The following is a 13,781-nucleotide window of genomic DNA, read 5'->3' as shown; positions in this document are numbered from 1 at the left end:
CTGTCACTTCCTTGTGTTGGCCCTGAGGCTGTAGCATTCTTACTCTAGATCAAAGATTCTTACATTTCTGTGTGTTATGGATCCCTTTGGCAGTTTGGTAAAATGCTTTGACTCCTTCTCAGAATAATATTTTTAAATGCATAAAATAAAATCCTAGAATTACAAAAGAAAGTCATGGTTAATGAAAAAAAAATTTCCCCATCTAAGTAAAGTTTTTTCTTGAAATCTCTCTACTGACTACCCAAAGTCTATGGTGTAAGGGTTAAATTGGGGTTTTGACTAAATAATAAGAGAGTTATAAATTCAATGTTGTTGTCGCCGAATTCAAAATATTATTCCTAAGCCAGAAAAAACTGTTAACAGCTTTTATTTATAACAAGGAAGAGAAAGAATTGAAGTATGAGATGTAGGAGCGAAAGAGGTAAGGAGTTACCTAGCCTACCCTAAGTGCTGATCCAATGAAATTCAGCTCACTCCCTGACAAAGTTCCAATCTCCATGTGGAAGTCCGAGTTACTCACCAGCAAGCTGATGCAGGATCCAAGGAAAAGAGTTTCTCCACAGAACTCACGCTGAAGGGAGTGTCCCACCAGAGAGGGTCTCTTCACAGAGCCACCAAGGCAGGGATCTCTCTAATCCATAAATCCTGAGGAGAAGTCCAAAGGAGCAGAGATGAGGACAGGAAGTTCCAGACTTTTTATAATACTTTTTCCATGTCACTTCCTGTCTCTTCCCCTCTTCACGGGATCACAATCAAAGCTTCCAAATTGCCTAGCACTGCCCAGGGGGGAAATGTCTGTGGAATCCACCTCTTTACACCCTCTGAGGGTATAAACTCTTATTAAAGGATTCACACATTTCTGACTGATTGAGTTAAAAAGGTGGAGCTCTCTAAGTAAGTGACTTGTGAATTCTCTTACTTGATGGAGCACTAATAAAGTGTTAAGTAGGGGTTTCTTGATTGATTAACTCAAAATAGACAAAGAGAATAAAGAATTCCCTTTCACAATGAGTTCCAGTTTAAAAACCCCTACTAGACCCTTGGGTCCTAGATGTTTGCTAAATCTCAGGGGAACTAGGTGACTACTTCTTTATGGAAGCCATCCCTCCCTTTCCCACCAGGGAATACTTTTCCTAAATGTCCTCTTAACACTTCCTCTATATTGGCAGCCCCCATGAGGTAAACAGAGACTATATCTTAGCTAAACTTTCTTTTTTCTTTCTGATTAATTCATTTTATTATTTTTTCAATTACATGTAGAAACAATTTTTTAACAAATCCTTTCTTTCGCAATCCAAATTTCTCCCTCCCTCCCCTTCTCGCTCCTCAGGAGGCAAACAATCTGATATGGATTATTATTATTCCAGTGTTGTCATGCAATACAAATTTCCCTATTTCTCATGTTATGAAAGAAGACATTGTACACATAAGAAAAGACTCATGAAGGAAGTAAGGCAAGAAATGGCATGGTTCAATCTGCATTCATATTCTGACAGTTCCTTCTGTGACTGTGGATAACATTTTCATCATGAGTCCCTTGGGGTTGTCTTGGGTTCTTGCATTGTTGATAATACTTTATTCCTTCACAGTTGATCATTGTACAATATTTGACACTGCATCTTGATTCTTCTCACTTCACTTTACATCAGTTCATACAATTCTATCCAAGTTTTTAAAAAATCCTCCCATTTGTCATTTCTTATGTGCTATAGTATTGCATTACCAACCATATACCACAACTTATTCAGCCATTTCTCAATTGATGGACATCCCTTCAGTTTCCAGTTTTTTGCTGCTCCAAAGAGAGCTTTGGTAAATATTTTTGTACAAGTAGGTCCTTTTCTCTTCTCTATGACCTCTTTGTGATATAGACCTAGTAGTGGGTCAAAGGGTATGCACAGTTTTATAGCCTTTTGGACATAGCTCTAAATTGCTCTCCAGAATGATTATATCAGTTCACAGCACCACCAAAAGTGTATGAGTGCTCCAGTTTTCCCACATCCTTCCAGCATTTATCATTTTCCTTTTTCATCACATTAGCCAATCTGATAGGTGTTAGGTGATAGCTCAGATTTGTTTTGATTTGCATTTCTCTGCTCAATAGTGATTTGAAGTGTTTTTTCACTCCAGGTGTTTTTTGACTAGAGATAGTTTTGATTTCTTCATCTGAGTCTTGCCTGTTCTTAACCTTTGATAGTTTGTCAATTGAGGAATGACTTGTGTTCTTCCACATTGGCCTCCTCGCTTCTTGATAGATTTGAGGAATGAGACTTTTGGTAGAGCCACTTGCTATAAACTTTTTTCACAGTTATTTGTTTCCCTTCTAATCTTGATTGTATTGTTTTTGTTCATACACACTTTTAAATTTAATATAATCAAGATTGCCCATTTTATTTCTTGTAATGTCCTCTCTTTCTTGTTTTGTAATAAATTCTTCCCTTATACATAGGTATGACAGGGAAACTATTCTGTGTTCTTATTTGTTTATGGTATCACCCTTTATTTCAAGATCGTGTAATTCATTTTGATATTCTTAGTTAAACTTTTTATCTCCCCAGCACAGTTTCGTTTTCATGGTAAATAATTAAAGTTTAATAGGAAGATGAGGGAAGACATTCTGACCACCCTGCTACCATGCTCTAGAAGCTCTTTCTCTAATCTCCTTGCACCTTGCCTTTTGAATTAAGTCTAGACCCCATTGTTCTAATGCTAGTCCTATCCCAGGCTGACTACCCTCCTCTTCTCAAGCTTCTCACATGTGTCTTTCCATTTGCTCACTTTGTTGGCCAGGCTTCTGGGCCCAGTTGCTGTTCCTCAAACAGTACATCCCAGCTCTGCCCTCCATACTGTTGTATAGCTCATTCTAAGGGTTGCCTTGACAGCTGCTCAGACCCACTCCATCAGCTTACTTCAGATTGATTTTTTTTTTGTATTTTGTATATTGTAATATGTATATTGTATTTTGTATTATATTGTATTGTATGTATGTTGTAATTTGTATTACCTTTGTATGTATGTCTATGTATGTGTGTGTGTAGCTTCTCCATTAAAATGGAAGCTCCTTATGGGCTGGTTATTCCATTTTTATTCTGTGTCCCCAATGCCTAGAACAGATCTTAGAGCACGATATGTACCTAATCAATACCTGACATTTGGTAAATATGCATGACAAGGCCTTAATTCTTTAGAATGGAGTGGGTCCAGTGCACTAATTTTCTTCCTCAGCCTAATTTAGATCTGTGTCCCATATTCAAATATGGATGTGGAAGTTCATTGAATGGTGTAAATAGAAACCCATGTGTCCCTGACCACCTTCTGTGGCCCTTGCCCACATCCTCCCATCAATTTGCCATAGGGAGCCCACTTTATCCACTCTACGTGCTGGAGACCTTCCTCTTTTTTTCTTCAGAGATGTTGAAGGGTACCTGAGAAGCTCATAGACTGTCCTTCACCTTCCACATGGAACCAGCTCATCTTCTCTTCTCATCGTGCATTTCCTTAGAGATAGCTTTTATTCTTGCTCTTAGAAGTTTCTCCACGTTGGCTATGTGTTACAGCCTGCCTAAAGCCCTTCCTTATTCATTACCCTCTGTGCAGTGCCAGCTTCTGTTATTTTTGAGATGGTCCTATTCCTTATCTCTCTGCCTTAGAACAACATCTGTTCTGTGTTGATGTGAGAAAGATAGGCTTTTGTTTCCAGGGAAACCTTGAGGTCATTAAAGGAACTTTGTAATTTCCCCAAGGCAGTTCAGCCCCCTGTCCCTGTATGTCCTTCAGGAATGTTCACCCCTGTGCTAGAGACGCAACAGGAGGACAGGGCTGAAGAGAAGAGGATCACGGCGAGCTCCCCCAGTGTTCCTATTTCAGGATAGTGTTGTACTGACTGCTTCAATCCCTGGGATGTTTTAGAGCTTTCTGGAAGACATCTAAGCCCTCTGGAGTTTGGCCTGATTATTCCTGGGAGAAAGGCCAAGTTGATGAAAGGGTCTATTGCCCAGGTTATGACCTGCATATGGGTTAATAGCTTGTCTACCACTATCTCTCTCTGTGACAGAAAATATAAATAGACATGGAATTGGGCCTGGACTTGTGACCATCCTCCTACAGAGTACAGAAAAGATTTTTGAGATCCTCTGTACCACCTTCTGTACCTTCTTAACTGCTTGCTTTATTTTAAGTAGAATTGAATTCCCAGTTAACTTTCTGTCTTCATCACTTTCTCATTTATCTGTGTGTAGGGATTCCTGTTTCCAAACTGGATATCATTTCCCTATTGGTTAGAGGAGAAGCACCGTGGATGCCAGCTAGAAAAGGCCACAGAATCTTTTATGAAGGTCAGTAAGTAAAATGGGAATCATTGCAAGCATCATCTCCCTTAATCTATTTTGTTATGGTATTAAAGAGAAATCCCTTAAGCATAGAATATGACAGAGTTCTTAAGCCCTTATCCTTTATTGATATATTGTTTCCAGAAAAAACCATACTATGTAATAAAAGATGTGTAATCATCTTATTTCTGCATGGTCCAATTGACATTGAATTTGATAACTAATTTTAGTGCCTTTGATGCATATTAGAGATTTTTCTCTTTTTTTTTTTCAGTTTTTTGACATTTCTATAGCACCTTATGACTTGTAGGATACTTCCCTGTTCTTCCCTTACATTCTTTTGATTGTTTTCATTCTTGTTTCATTTGGTATTTTGTACCCCCAGCACTTAGCCTGGCACACAGAAGACACTTTTAAATGATGATTGATTGACTGGTATTTTGGAATTGAGTTTATTTATATCTTTGGTGTGTCTGGGTAGATTGACTCCTAGGTATCTACTGTCTTTTGTTTTTGTTTGATTCAGTTTGCTTTTACTGTTATGTCACTGGGTTTTTTAATTGCTTCCTAGACCTCCTGTTGGTTTTCCTAATTTTAGTAAGTATCCTGCTGTTTAAGTTACTTATTGTCTCAATTGCTTTCTCTAAGGAAACTTTCATGTCATCAGCAAATAAGAATCTTTTAGTCTCCTCTTCACCAGTACTGGACTTTGATGTATCTGGAAGAGACAACTTTGTGTAATTCTGCCTCACTTAAATCCAATTCACACCCCAGTCAAGACATCATGATCTCATTGGTCCTCTTCAAAAATGAAGGCTGAACAACATTTCTTGAAATATATCAAATAACATTGAGGAGGAAAGGATGTCTGTGTTTTAGCCCATATGAATTATTTACAATGTTGTTATCTCAGGGCAATAGCAGAAATTACATCATCTTTTATGTATAATTCCTATTTTGGAGAGGTTTAAGAGGTTGTGAGAATCAGAGAAAGTGTCCAGTCCTCCATTTGTTGGCTATGTGACCCAGAAGTTTGTTTCTGGTGATGTCATCATCCTCTTGGCTAGAACTGTTCACCACTGGAAAGCAGACCTTGGCCACTTTCTCCTAGTATTGTGTCTGCTACTCTGTTTTGTCATTGTTGGTCATCTGTCTTGATTTTATCTGCACTTAATTATTTTCATGAGAGCCTAAACTCTATTCCCCTAGTGACCAGGGGAAAGCCATATTGGTAAGTCTCTCCTCCATAGGGCAGGGCCACAGTGAAGTGAACTTTTTCAGCTTGCATCTATCATCTATAGCAGTGATTCCCAAAGTGGGCGCCACCGCCCCCTGGTGGGTGCTGTAGCGATCCTGGTGGGGTGGTGATGGCCACAGGTGCATTTATCTTTCCTATTAATTGCTATTAAAATTAAAAAAAATTAATTTCCAAGGGGCTAAGTAATATTTTTTCTGGAAAGGGGGCAGTAAGCCAAAAAAGTTTGGGAATCACTGCTCTATAGGATGGAGCAGTGATTAGTACATGACAAGGGAAGACTGCTTACTCTTTTCATCCAGATCTTTTAGCCAGTAACTACTTTCAACTATTCATCGTGTCCCTCTTGCTTATATAAAATACAAAGGTTGGATTGGTTGGAGAAAGGGAAAAGGCTTGAGATCTTTGTCGCACTATCCTCTAGGTAATAAATTGCATTTCTATCTTTTCTCTAAAGATATTTTTTAAATGGTGCTTAATTTTTATATATAATTGAAATGACATGTTTATACTTTTTTCATCATTATTACTTCCCTTAATAATAATTATTATTACTTCCCTTACTTGAAATGATAAATATACACACTCTCCATAATTTAGACATGGCAGAGAATTACTGCAGTTCATAGTTGAATGAGATCTCACTCACCCTCTAGTCCCATAATGGCGAAGGCAGGGAATGCCTGCCCCACAGCACTGAGGGGGCTGCTCCATTCCGCCCCTCTACAGCACCTGAGGACATTTTTCTGCATGCTCCACCCTTCTGTCCAGCCACCCAATGCAAGCACTTCCTCCCTTTGCTGTCTGGAGTAATGGGGGTGGGTGGCTCATAGGTGGCCTGAAGTTGTAGTTTGAGCATGTGATCCAAAAAATGTTCATCAATGTTACTTTAGTCTAATCCTTCACCAAACATGCACCCTACAACATAGCTGAAAAGTGAACATCCAGGCTTGTTCTTAAAGTTCTTCACTAAGAGGAAACCTAATCCTTTCAGAAGCATTCCATCCCACTTTGAAACACTCCATTAAGAAACTTGACTTTAAAGACTAAATTTGTCTCTACAATTTCTGCTTCTTCTACATGAAAAGTTTTCAGATAATTGAAAGCAATTATTATGTCCCCTTCAGTGTTCTGCAAAAGGCAGCAGCATAAATTAGAAGTCTGGCCTTGGAGAATGGAAACTGTTTTAAGTTCTGCCTCAGCTGTACTATTTAACCTGTTAGTTGAGGTGAAAGCTCTGTGTGAGTGAAGGAAATTCCTTGGTGGGAATTCCCCTACCCTCAAGGTATCCAGGGGAACTGGAGAAAGTTATCTTCAGGTTAAATGATTCCATTTCATTCAGCCAGTTCCTTCAGGTGATTCATGGGTGATATCTTGGCTTATTCACCTTGCTGATTGCTCCCCTTTGGAGAGTCTCCTGCTGGTCAATACCCTTCCTATAATGTCCCTCCCAAAACTGAACGCGTTACTACATCATGGTTAGGCAAGGGCAGGCCTTTTGCTTTTTGCATTCTGTACTCTCAGTGCCACTCAAGATAATAGTAGCCTTATTGACTGCCATATACTTTCCTTAGGTTAAGCCCCCATATAACTAAAATTCCTGGATCTCTTTTTCTGATGAACTACTATTTAGACATATCTTCCCTTATTTTGTACCTTTGGAGATGAGTGAGCTTAAATAAAGTAGGACTTAATGCTTATCTCTCATTAAAATGGCTCATGACTTTTTTGAAATTTCTTTCAGATTCCCTTAGTGGTGAGATCAACTCTGAAAACAAGGACTCATGTCTAATGGAGGGTAATCACATGGGAGCATCATCCAAGAAAATTCTACCAAAGGACACTATCTGTCATTTCAAGATGAGCAAAGCTGAGGAATACGATGTTAATTTAGAGAAACAGAAGGACAACCAGGAAAGGCAATGTAGACAAGTAACAAATATTCCCAGAATAATTTTTAATAATGCTAGGGTACCTCAATATAATGCATTTGGGAGACATTTTAATGTGGGATCAACATTGGTTGCACTATGGAAAGAGACAATGGGAAAAAGCATCTTTAAATATAAAACATTTGGAAAGACCTTCAGCAGTTTTTCTGATCTGATTACATCTAATGCTTTCTCCTTCTGGTGGAACCTTTCCAAGTCTAACAAATGCAAAAGATCCTTCAGGTACCACTCAGACCTAATTAAATTTCATAGACTACATGTTGGAGAAAAGTTACATGAGCAAAAGAAATGTGAAACATCCCTTGGCAGAATATCAAGCTGTAACAGAGCTCAGAGAAGTCATGTTGGCAAGAAACTTTACAACCATAATAAATATCAGAAGTTCTTTAGTCAAAGAGAAAGTTTGGCAAAACTTAATGCAATTCAAATGAGGGGAAAATCCTTAGTATATATTAAATTTAAGAAAGCCTTCATCAAGAGGGGATACCTTATTAAGCATCAGAGAATTAATACTGGTAAGAAACCCTTTGAATGTAATGAATGTGGGAAAAATTTCATTGAGAGGAGAAAACTTATTAGTCATCAGAGAACTCATACTGGAGAGAAATCATTTGCATGTAGTAGATGTGGAAAAAGTTTCAGTCAGGAGGCACACCTTATTAGTCATCAGAAAACTCATACCAGAGAGAAGCCCTTTGCATGTAATGAATGCGGCAAAGGTTTCTGCCAGAGGGGACACCTTAATAGACACCAAAGAATTCACAGTGGAGAGAAACCCTTTGAATGTAATGAATGTGGGAAAGGCTTCTTCAGGAGGGGCCATCTTATTACCCATCAGAGAATTCATACTGGAGAGAAACCCTTTTTGTGTAATGAATGTGGGAAAACATTCAGCGAAAGAAGAAACCTTATTAGCCATCAGAGAATTCATACTTCAGGAAAACCTTTTGTATGCAGTGAGTGTGGAATAAGCTTCCGGCACCGAGTCAGTCTTATCATCCATCAGAGAACTCATACTGGAGAGAAACCATTTTCATGTAATGAATGTGGGAAAGGCTTTAGACAGAGGGGTCACCTTAGTACACATAAGAGGACTCATACTGGAGAGAAACCCTTTGTTTGCAATGAATGTGGGAAAACCTTCAGTGAAAGGAGAAACCTTCTTGCCCACAGGAGAATTCATACTGGAGAGAAACCCTTTGCATGTAATGAGTGTGGGAAAGGCTTCCGATGCAAAGTAAGCCTTATTACTCACGAGAGATCTCATACTGGAGGGAAACTTTTTGAATGTAAGGAATGTGGGAAGAGCTTCAGTTGGAGGGCAAGCCTTATAATCCATCAGAGAACTCATACTGGAGAAAAACCTTTTGCCTGTAATGAATGTAGAAAGTCTTTTGCTCGAAAGGCAAGTCTTATCATTCATCAGAGAACTCATACTGGAGAGAAACCCTTTGTATGTAATGAATGTGGAAAAGGCTTCAGCCAGAGAGGACACCTTGTTACACACCAGAGAATTCATACTGGGGAGAAACCCTTTGAATGTAGTGAATGCAGGAAAACCTTTAGTGAAAGAAGAAATCTTATTACACATCAGAGAATTCATACTGGAGAGAAACCCTTTGCTTGTAGCGAATGTGGAAAAGGCTTCCGATGCAAAGTGAGCCTTATTACCCACCAGAAAATTCATACCAGAGAGAAACATTTTGTCTGTAATGAATGTGGGAAAGCTTTCAATGAAAGGGCACATTTAATTACCCACCAGAGAACTCATACTGGAGAAAAACCCTTTGAATGTATTGAATGTGGGAAGGCCTTCAGTGTGAGAGGAAGCCTTAATAGACACCAGAGAACTCACACTGGAGAGAAACTTTTTGAATGTAATGAATGTGGGAAAGCTTTCAGCCAGAGAGGAAACTTTATTAGCCATGAAAGAACTCATAGTGGAGAGGGACCTTTTTCATATGATGAAAAAGGGAAGGCCATCATTGACCATGGACTACTCAAAAGTTATTACCGGATTCATACTGGAGAAAAATCCTTTGCATGTAATGAATGTGGGAAAGTCTTCAGCAAGAAAGGATACCTTATTAGACACCAGAGAAATCATAAAGGAGTAAAGCAGTTTGAATGTAATAAGTACAAAGAGTAGCATAGAACAGTTTCATGTTAGTGCAGCAGGAGGAATCTAGTCTAGTACCACAGCATCTCCACTTGGTTCTGTGCAATTGAACATTTTTTTCAATGACACAGATGACATAATTATCAAATTTTCAAGTTATCCAAAAATGAGAGGGATAGCTATCATACCATGTGACAAAGACAGGCTCCAAAAGGATCTATGACCAGTTTGGATGTGGGACTAATGTCAACTAAGGTGAAATTCAGTAGGGATAAAGGCATGCAATAACCTTCAGAAGTAATTAGTAAGCATCTACTACATGTTTATTATCTCCCTGGTTCTGTGTCAAACATAGTGTACATAAAGAAAAGGCAAAATGCATCTCTGCTCCTGGAGGATACTTATGGAGACAACACAGAAGTAACTAGGCAAATGCAAAATATTTACAAAGTAGATGGAGATGACTACAGTGGTGGTGGCACTATCCATTGGGGAAACCTGGAAAGGTTTCCTGCTGAAGGTGGAATTGGAACAATCTTGAGGGAAGCCAGTGAAAATAAAAGGCAGAAGAGAGAATTTAGAGCACAGATGGTATGAAAACCCAAACTTGGGAGGTGGAGGATTGTGTGTGTGTAATTTGAAGAAGACCAGAGTAGCTGGACTAGGAATAGGGCTTTTGTAGGGGAGTAAATCTAGGAAGAAACCATACTGTCAAGTTTAAAATGTGAAACAAAAGATTATATTTAATCCTAAGGTTAAAGGTAATAAGTGCTTGTTGACAAGCTACTGGAACTGATTGAGTGGTGGAGTAACATCAGACTTACACTTTAGGGAAATTCAATTTGTCAGCTGAGTGGAGGATGGCTTGCAGGAGGGAAAGGTTTTGAGCAGGGGGATCATTTAGAATCTTATTACCATATATAGGTGAGAGTTGTTTGGGCACTGGTAGTGATGTAATAAAACCCTTAAAAAGACAAAAATGTTCTACCTTCGGCAATAACTGAGATTTAAAATTCCTGGACAGTCAGTGAGTGATATTCTGTTCCACATTAAAAGTCATGTTGAAGGGCAGCTGTGTAGCTCAGTAGATTGAAAGCCAAGCCTAGGAGGTCCTGGTTTCAAATCTGGCCTTAGGCACTTCCTAGCTGTGTAACTCTGGGCAAGTCACTTAACCCCCATTGCCTAGTCCTTACCACTCTTCTGCCTTGGAACGTAGCATTGATTCTATGGCAGAAGGTAAGAGTTTAAAAAGAAAAAAATAAATGTCATCTTGAAATATCTGAGTCCTGTGGTTCTGTGTGAAGGAAAATACCTCCATCCCTCAGGGGTTGTAATTCATTATGTGACATAAGCTGGTGTCTTCTGGTTTCCCCTGTTGTCAGCAGCAGCAGGAATGACAATATGGCAGAGCTAGTGTGACTATGGGCATCCCTAGTGAACTGGAATGTCACTACCTCCTGACTTTTGAAAGTGAGTGAGCAGGGAGGGTTCTTAAACCCAGACAGGAAGCATGTGGGATCTCTTTTTGTTTCCAGACCTGGACTGACTGGTTCTCAAAATTCTCCACTGCTGGCTTATCTTAGCTTTTGAACTATGGATAGGTCCTTAGCCAGCCAAATGAAGAATCAGTTCTGGTTAGGCTGACACTTCTCAGTCTCTCACTATCAATATCTTTTTTTTTAAATTAATAAATGCCTATAAATCTGGCGCTGAGTCTTTAGACCACCTTTTAATTGTAATAGTTCTCTGAGTACAGTAAAGGTCCTGAAAAAATGCACTGGTGACCAGTAACCAATCAGCCATTTGTTAAGCACCCTGTATATGTCAGACAGTGGTCTGTTCAGTGTTTTTGCATAAGGAAAAGAGTCCCTATCTTCAAGACACTTGAGAGTTTTCTTCAAGATTGATGCAGCTGTCAAGTGAAGGAGGGATTCCGTGTGTTCTGCTTGCCCTCAGAATCAAGACTGAGCAGTGGACTGCATTGAAATAAATTTCAGCTCACAGGAAGGAAATCAGAACTGTCAAAGGGGAATGAACTGCCTCAAGATGGTGGATTACCCCTTCTGGAATCTCCTCAAATGAAACTTGGAGCAATCTAACAAATATTTATTAAGCACCTACTAGCCAGCTATAGTTGGAAAAACAGAAATGAGGATTTTAAGATATATGTATGGGTAATAGGATGACTGCAGATTAGCTAGAAGAAAGGTAAAACACCCAGCAAGCACAGGGTCATTGAATTTGCAGCTCATTCACTTACCTGCTGAGAAAGTTTGGCCCCAGGGGAAATTCCAAAATTGGGTAGATTCATTCTCAGCAACTGGAAGCATCTTTCTGGCTGTCCAGTGGTGCTATTTCAGGTAGAGAGAAGTGGTCTAGCATCAGGACAGTTGAAAAGGCTAGAAGGGATGTGGAGAATCATCTATTCTGGCACCTCCTTGATATGGGAGAAGTTTATTTTTCAGCTTAAAACCTACTCCCAATAGGCCAGGCTAGTTTTGCAAATCTAAGGTCCTTCCTTGCCATGTAAGCTGGGCTAGATGTGTGCCCTGCCACCCCCCCCACCCCTCCAATGATGAGACCGACTTCAAGTATTTGATGGGTTTAAAAACTAGGTGTTGATCCACTAACTAGTCAATCTAAATATACCATCTATCGTCATGCACCAGCAGTCAGGGCTTCCGAGTTGTCTCTGCAGCTTCCCATTGGCATACAACCCTTTTTGAGAATTGGACAAAATCAAGACGGTTCCTTCTTTCACAGAACAGTCCTTCAGATACTAACATGTCATCCCCAGCCCCTTTCATTCAAAGCTCATTTATAGCTGCTGTTTATTCAGTCAACTGGGAGAGTTCATATATAATATTTCTATTCTGTGATTTCCTTATTTAAATATATGTACACACACACACACATATATTTAGATACTCGACTTGGTGTAGCCCATTTGGAGTGAATCTGACAGGCATCAACTATTCAGTGACCCTGGAACCTTCCCCTTGCTCTTCCTGCTCCTGCTTCATCTCTCTATTAATTTTGGTCTACCCATAATGGCCTCTAAGGTCCTTTCTAGCCCTGCATGTATGAGCCTCTTTTCATTTTTTTTTTCAGTAGTCACACCAGGTTTGGGGGGCAGGAGGGCGTGGGGTTGAGGGGGCAGATTTAACGCATTTGAACAAGCTCATTTATGACACAGGTGAGAAGATAAAAAAAACAAACCAGAGCTGCAAAGGTCTTAAGGAACCATCTGATCCAAACTCATTTTTACATATGAAGAAATGAGCTCAGAGAGCTTAAATATCAGATAGTCAGTGGCAGAGTTAAGATTAGAAGTCGAGTCCCATAACTACAGATTCAACATTAAAGGCCAAGCAGTCTTGCTGCCCAATATTTCTACCTGGGCAGAAGATATTCATTCCAGGTGTGTCATTTAAAATCACTTGGGATACTTGGAACTACATTTCCCGTGATCCCCAATGGGTTTCCTGTTTTGGATTACGTATTCAAGGTGAGGGAAGGTTTTTAAAATAGGGGGAAGTGACTTGGGACTTCCTCTTTAGCTACCTGAGCACGCGGAGAGAGAAAAAGGTAAATGGCTGAGGTGAGGTTGGAATAGGTTTCGTACAGGCGTGTGGTCAGTTTATCTCTATCAGCATGGCTTTTATTAAAATACTATTCTTCCTTTCGATCTCGGCCCTCATCATTTTTTATCATAACACAGGTTACTATTTTCCTGCAAACCCTATCATTATTTAATGTCTGTGGCTTATAGAGATTGCTCCTGTCTCTTTTATTCCAGTAATGACACCCAAAATATAAACGAGCAAAAATACCAACAATCTTGCCAGAAACTATACTAGAAAATGTATCTGTTTGTTATTCTTTGAAGGACACTCAGGCTGCTCAAAGCATCGGGCTCCCTTGTTCCACAGCCCACCTCCTGCAGGCACACTCCCCAGTGAGCCCAGTTTGTGGCCAGTTTGTAACTATTCATTCTAGATAAATAATTCACATGCACGTGGCTTCCCAAAAAGAAGTTGTTTCTCTCGTTTTTAAAATTAGTTGTGCAATTTAATCGTGGACCTTTGAATATCTTAACTCACAGCAAGGCTTCTCACGAGTTCCTG

At 39.5% G+C, this 13,781-nt stretch overlaps 1 protein-coding gene across 1 annotated transcript in view; it reads left to right on the top strand.

The window, feature by feature from the left end:
* LOC123246897 (zinc finger protein 432-like) overlaps positions 1-10,779 on the top strand; it is a 28,119-nt gene extending 17,340 nt beyond the window's left edge. The window contains exons 5-7 of the mRNA XM_044675675.1: positions 4,239-4,334; positions 7,328-8,772; positions 8,941-10,779. Of these exons, the coding sequence (XP_044531610.1) occupies positions 4,239-4,334; positions 7,328-8,772; positions 8,941-9,684 (2,285 nt within the window). The 3' untranslated portion in view covers positions 9,685-10,779. The remainder of the gene's footprint in view (positions 1-4,238; positions 4,335-7,327; positions 8,773-8,940) is intronic.
* Positions 10,780-13,781: the final 3,002 nt, after the last annotated feature.

This window comes from Gracilinanus agilis, chromosome 4 (assembly GCF_016433145.1).
Source record: "Gracilinanus agilis isolate LMUSP501 chromosome 4, AgileGrace, whole genome shotgun sequence".
NCBI lineage: Eukaryota > Metazoa > Chordata > Mammalia > Didelphimorphia > Didelphidae > Gracilinanus > Gracilinanus agilis.
This window is presented reverse-complemented; position numbering and strand designations above follow the sequence as displayed.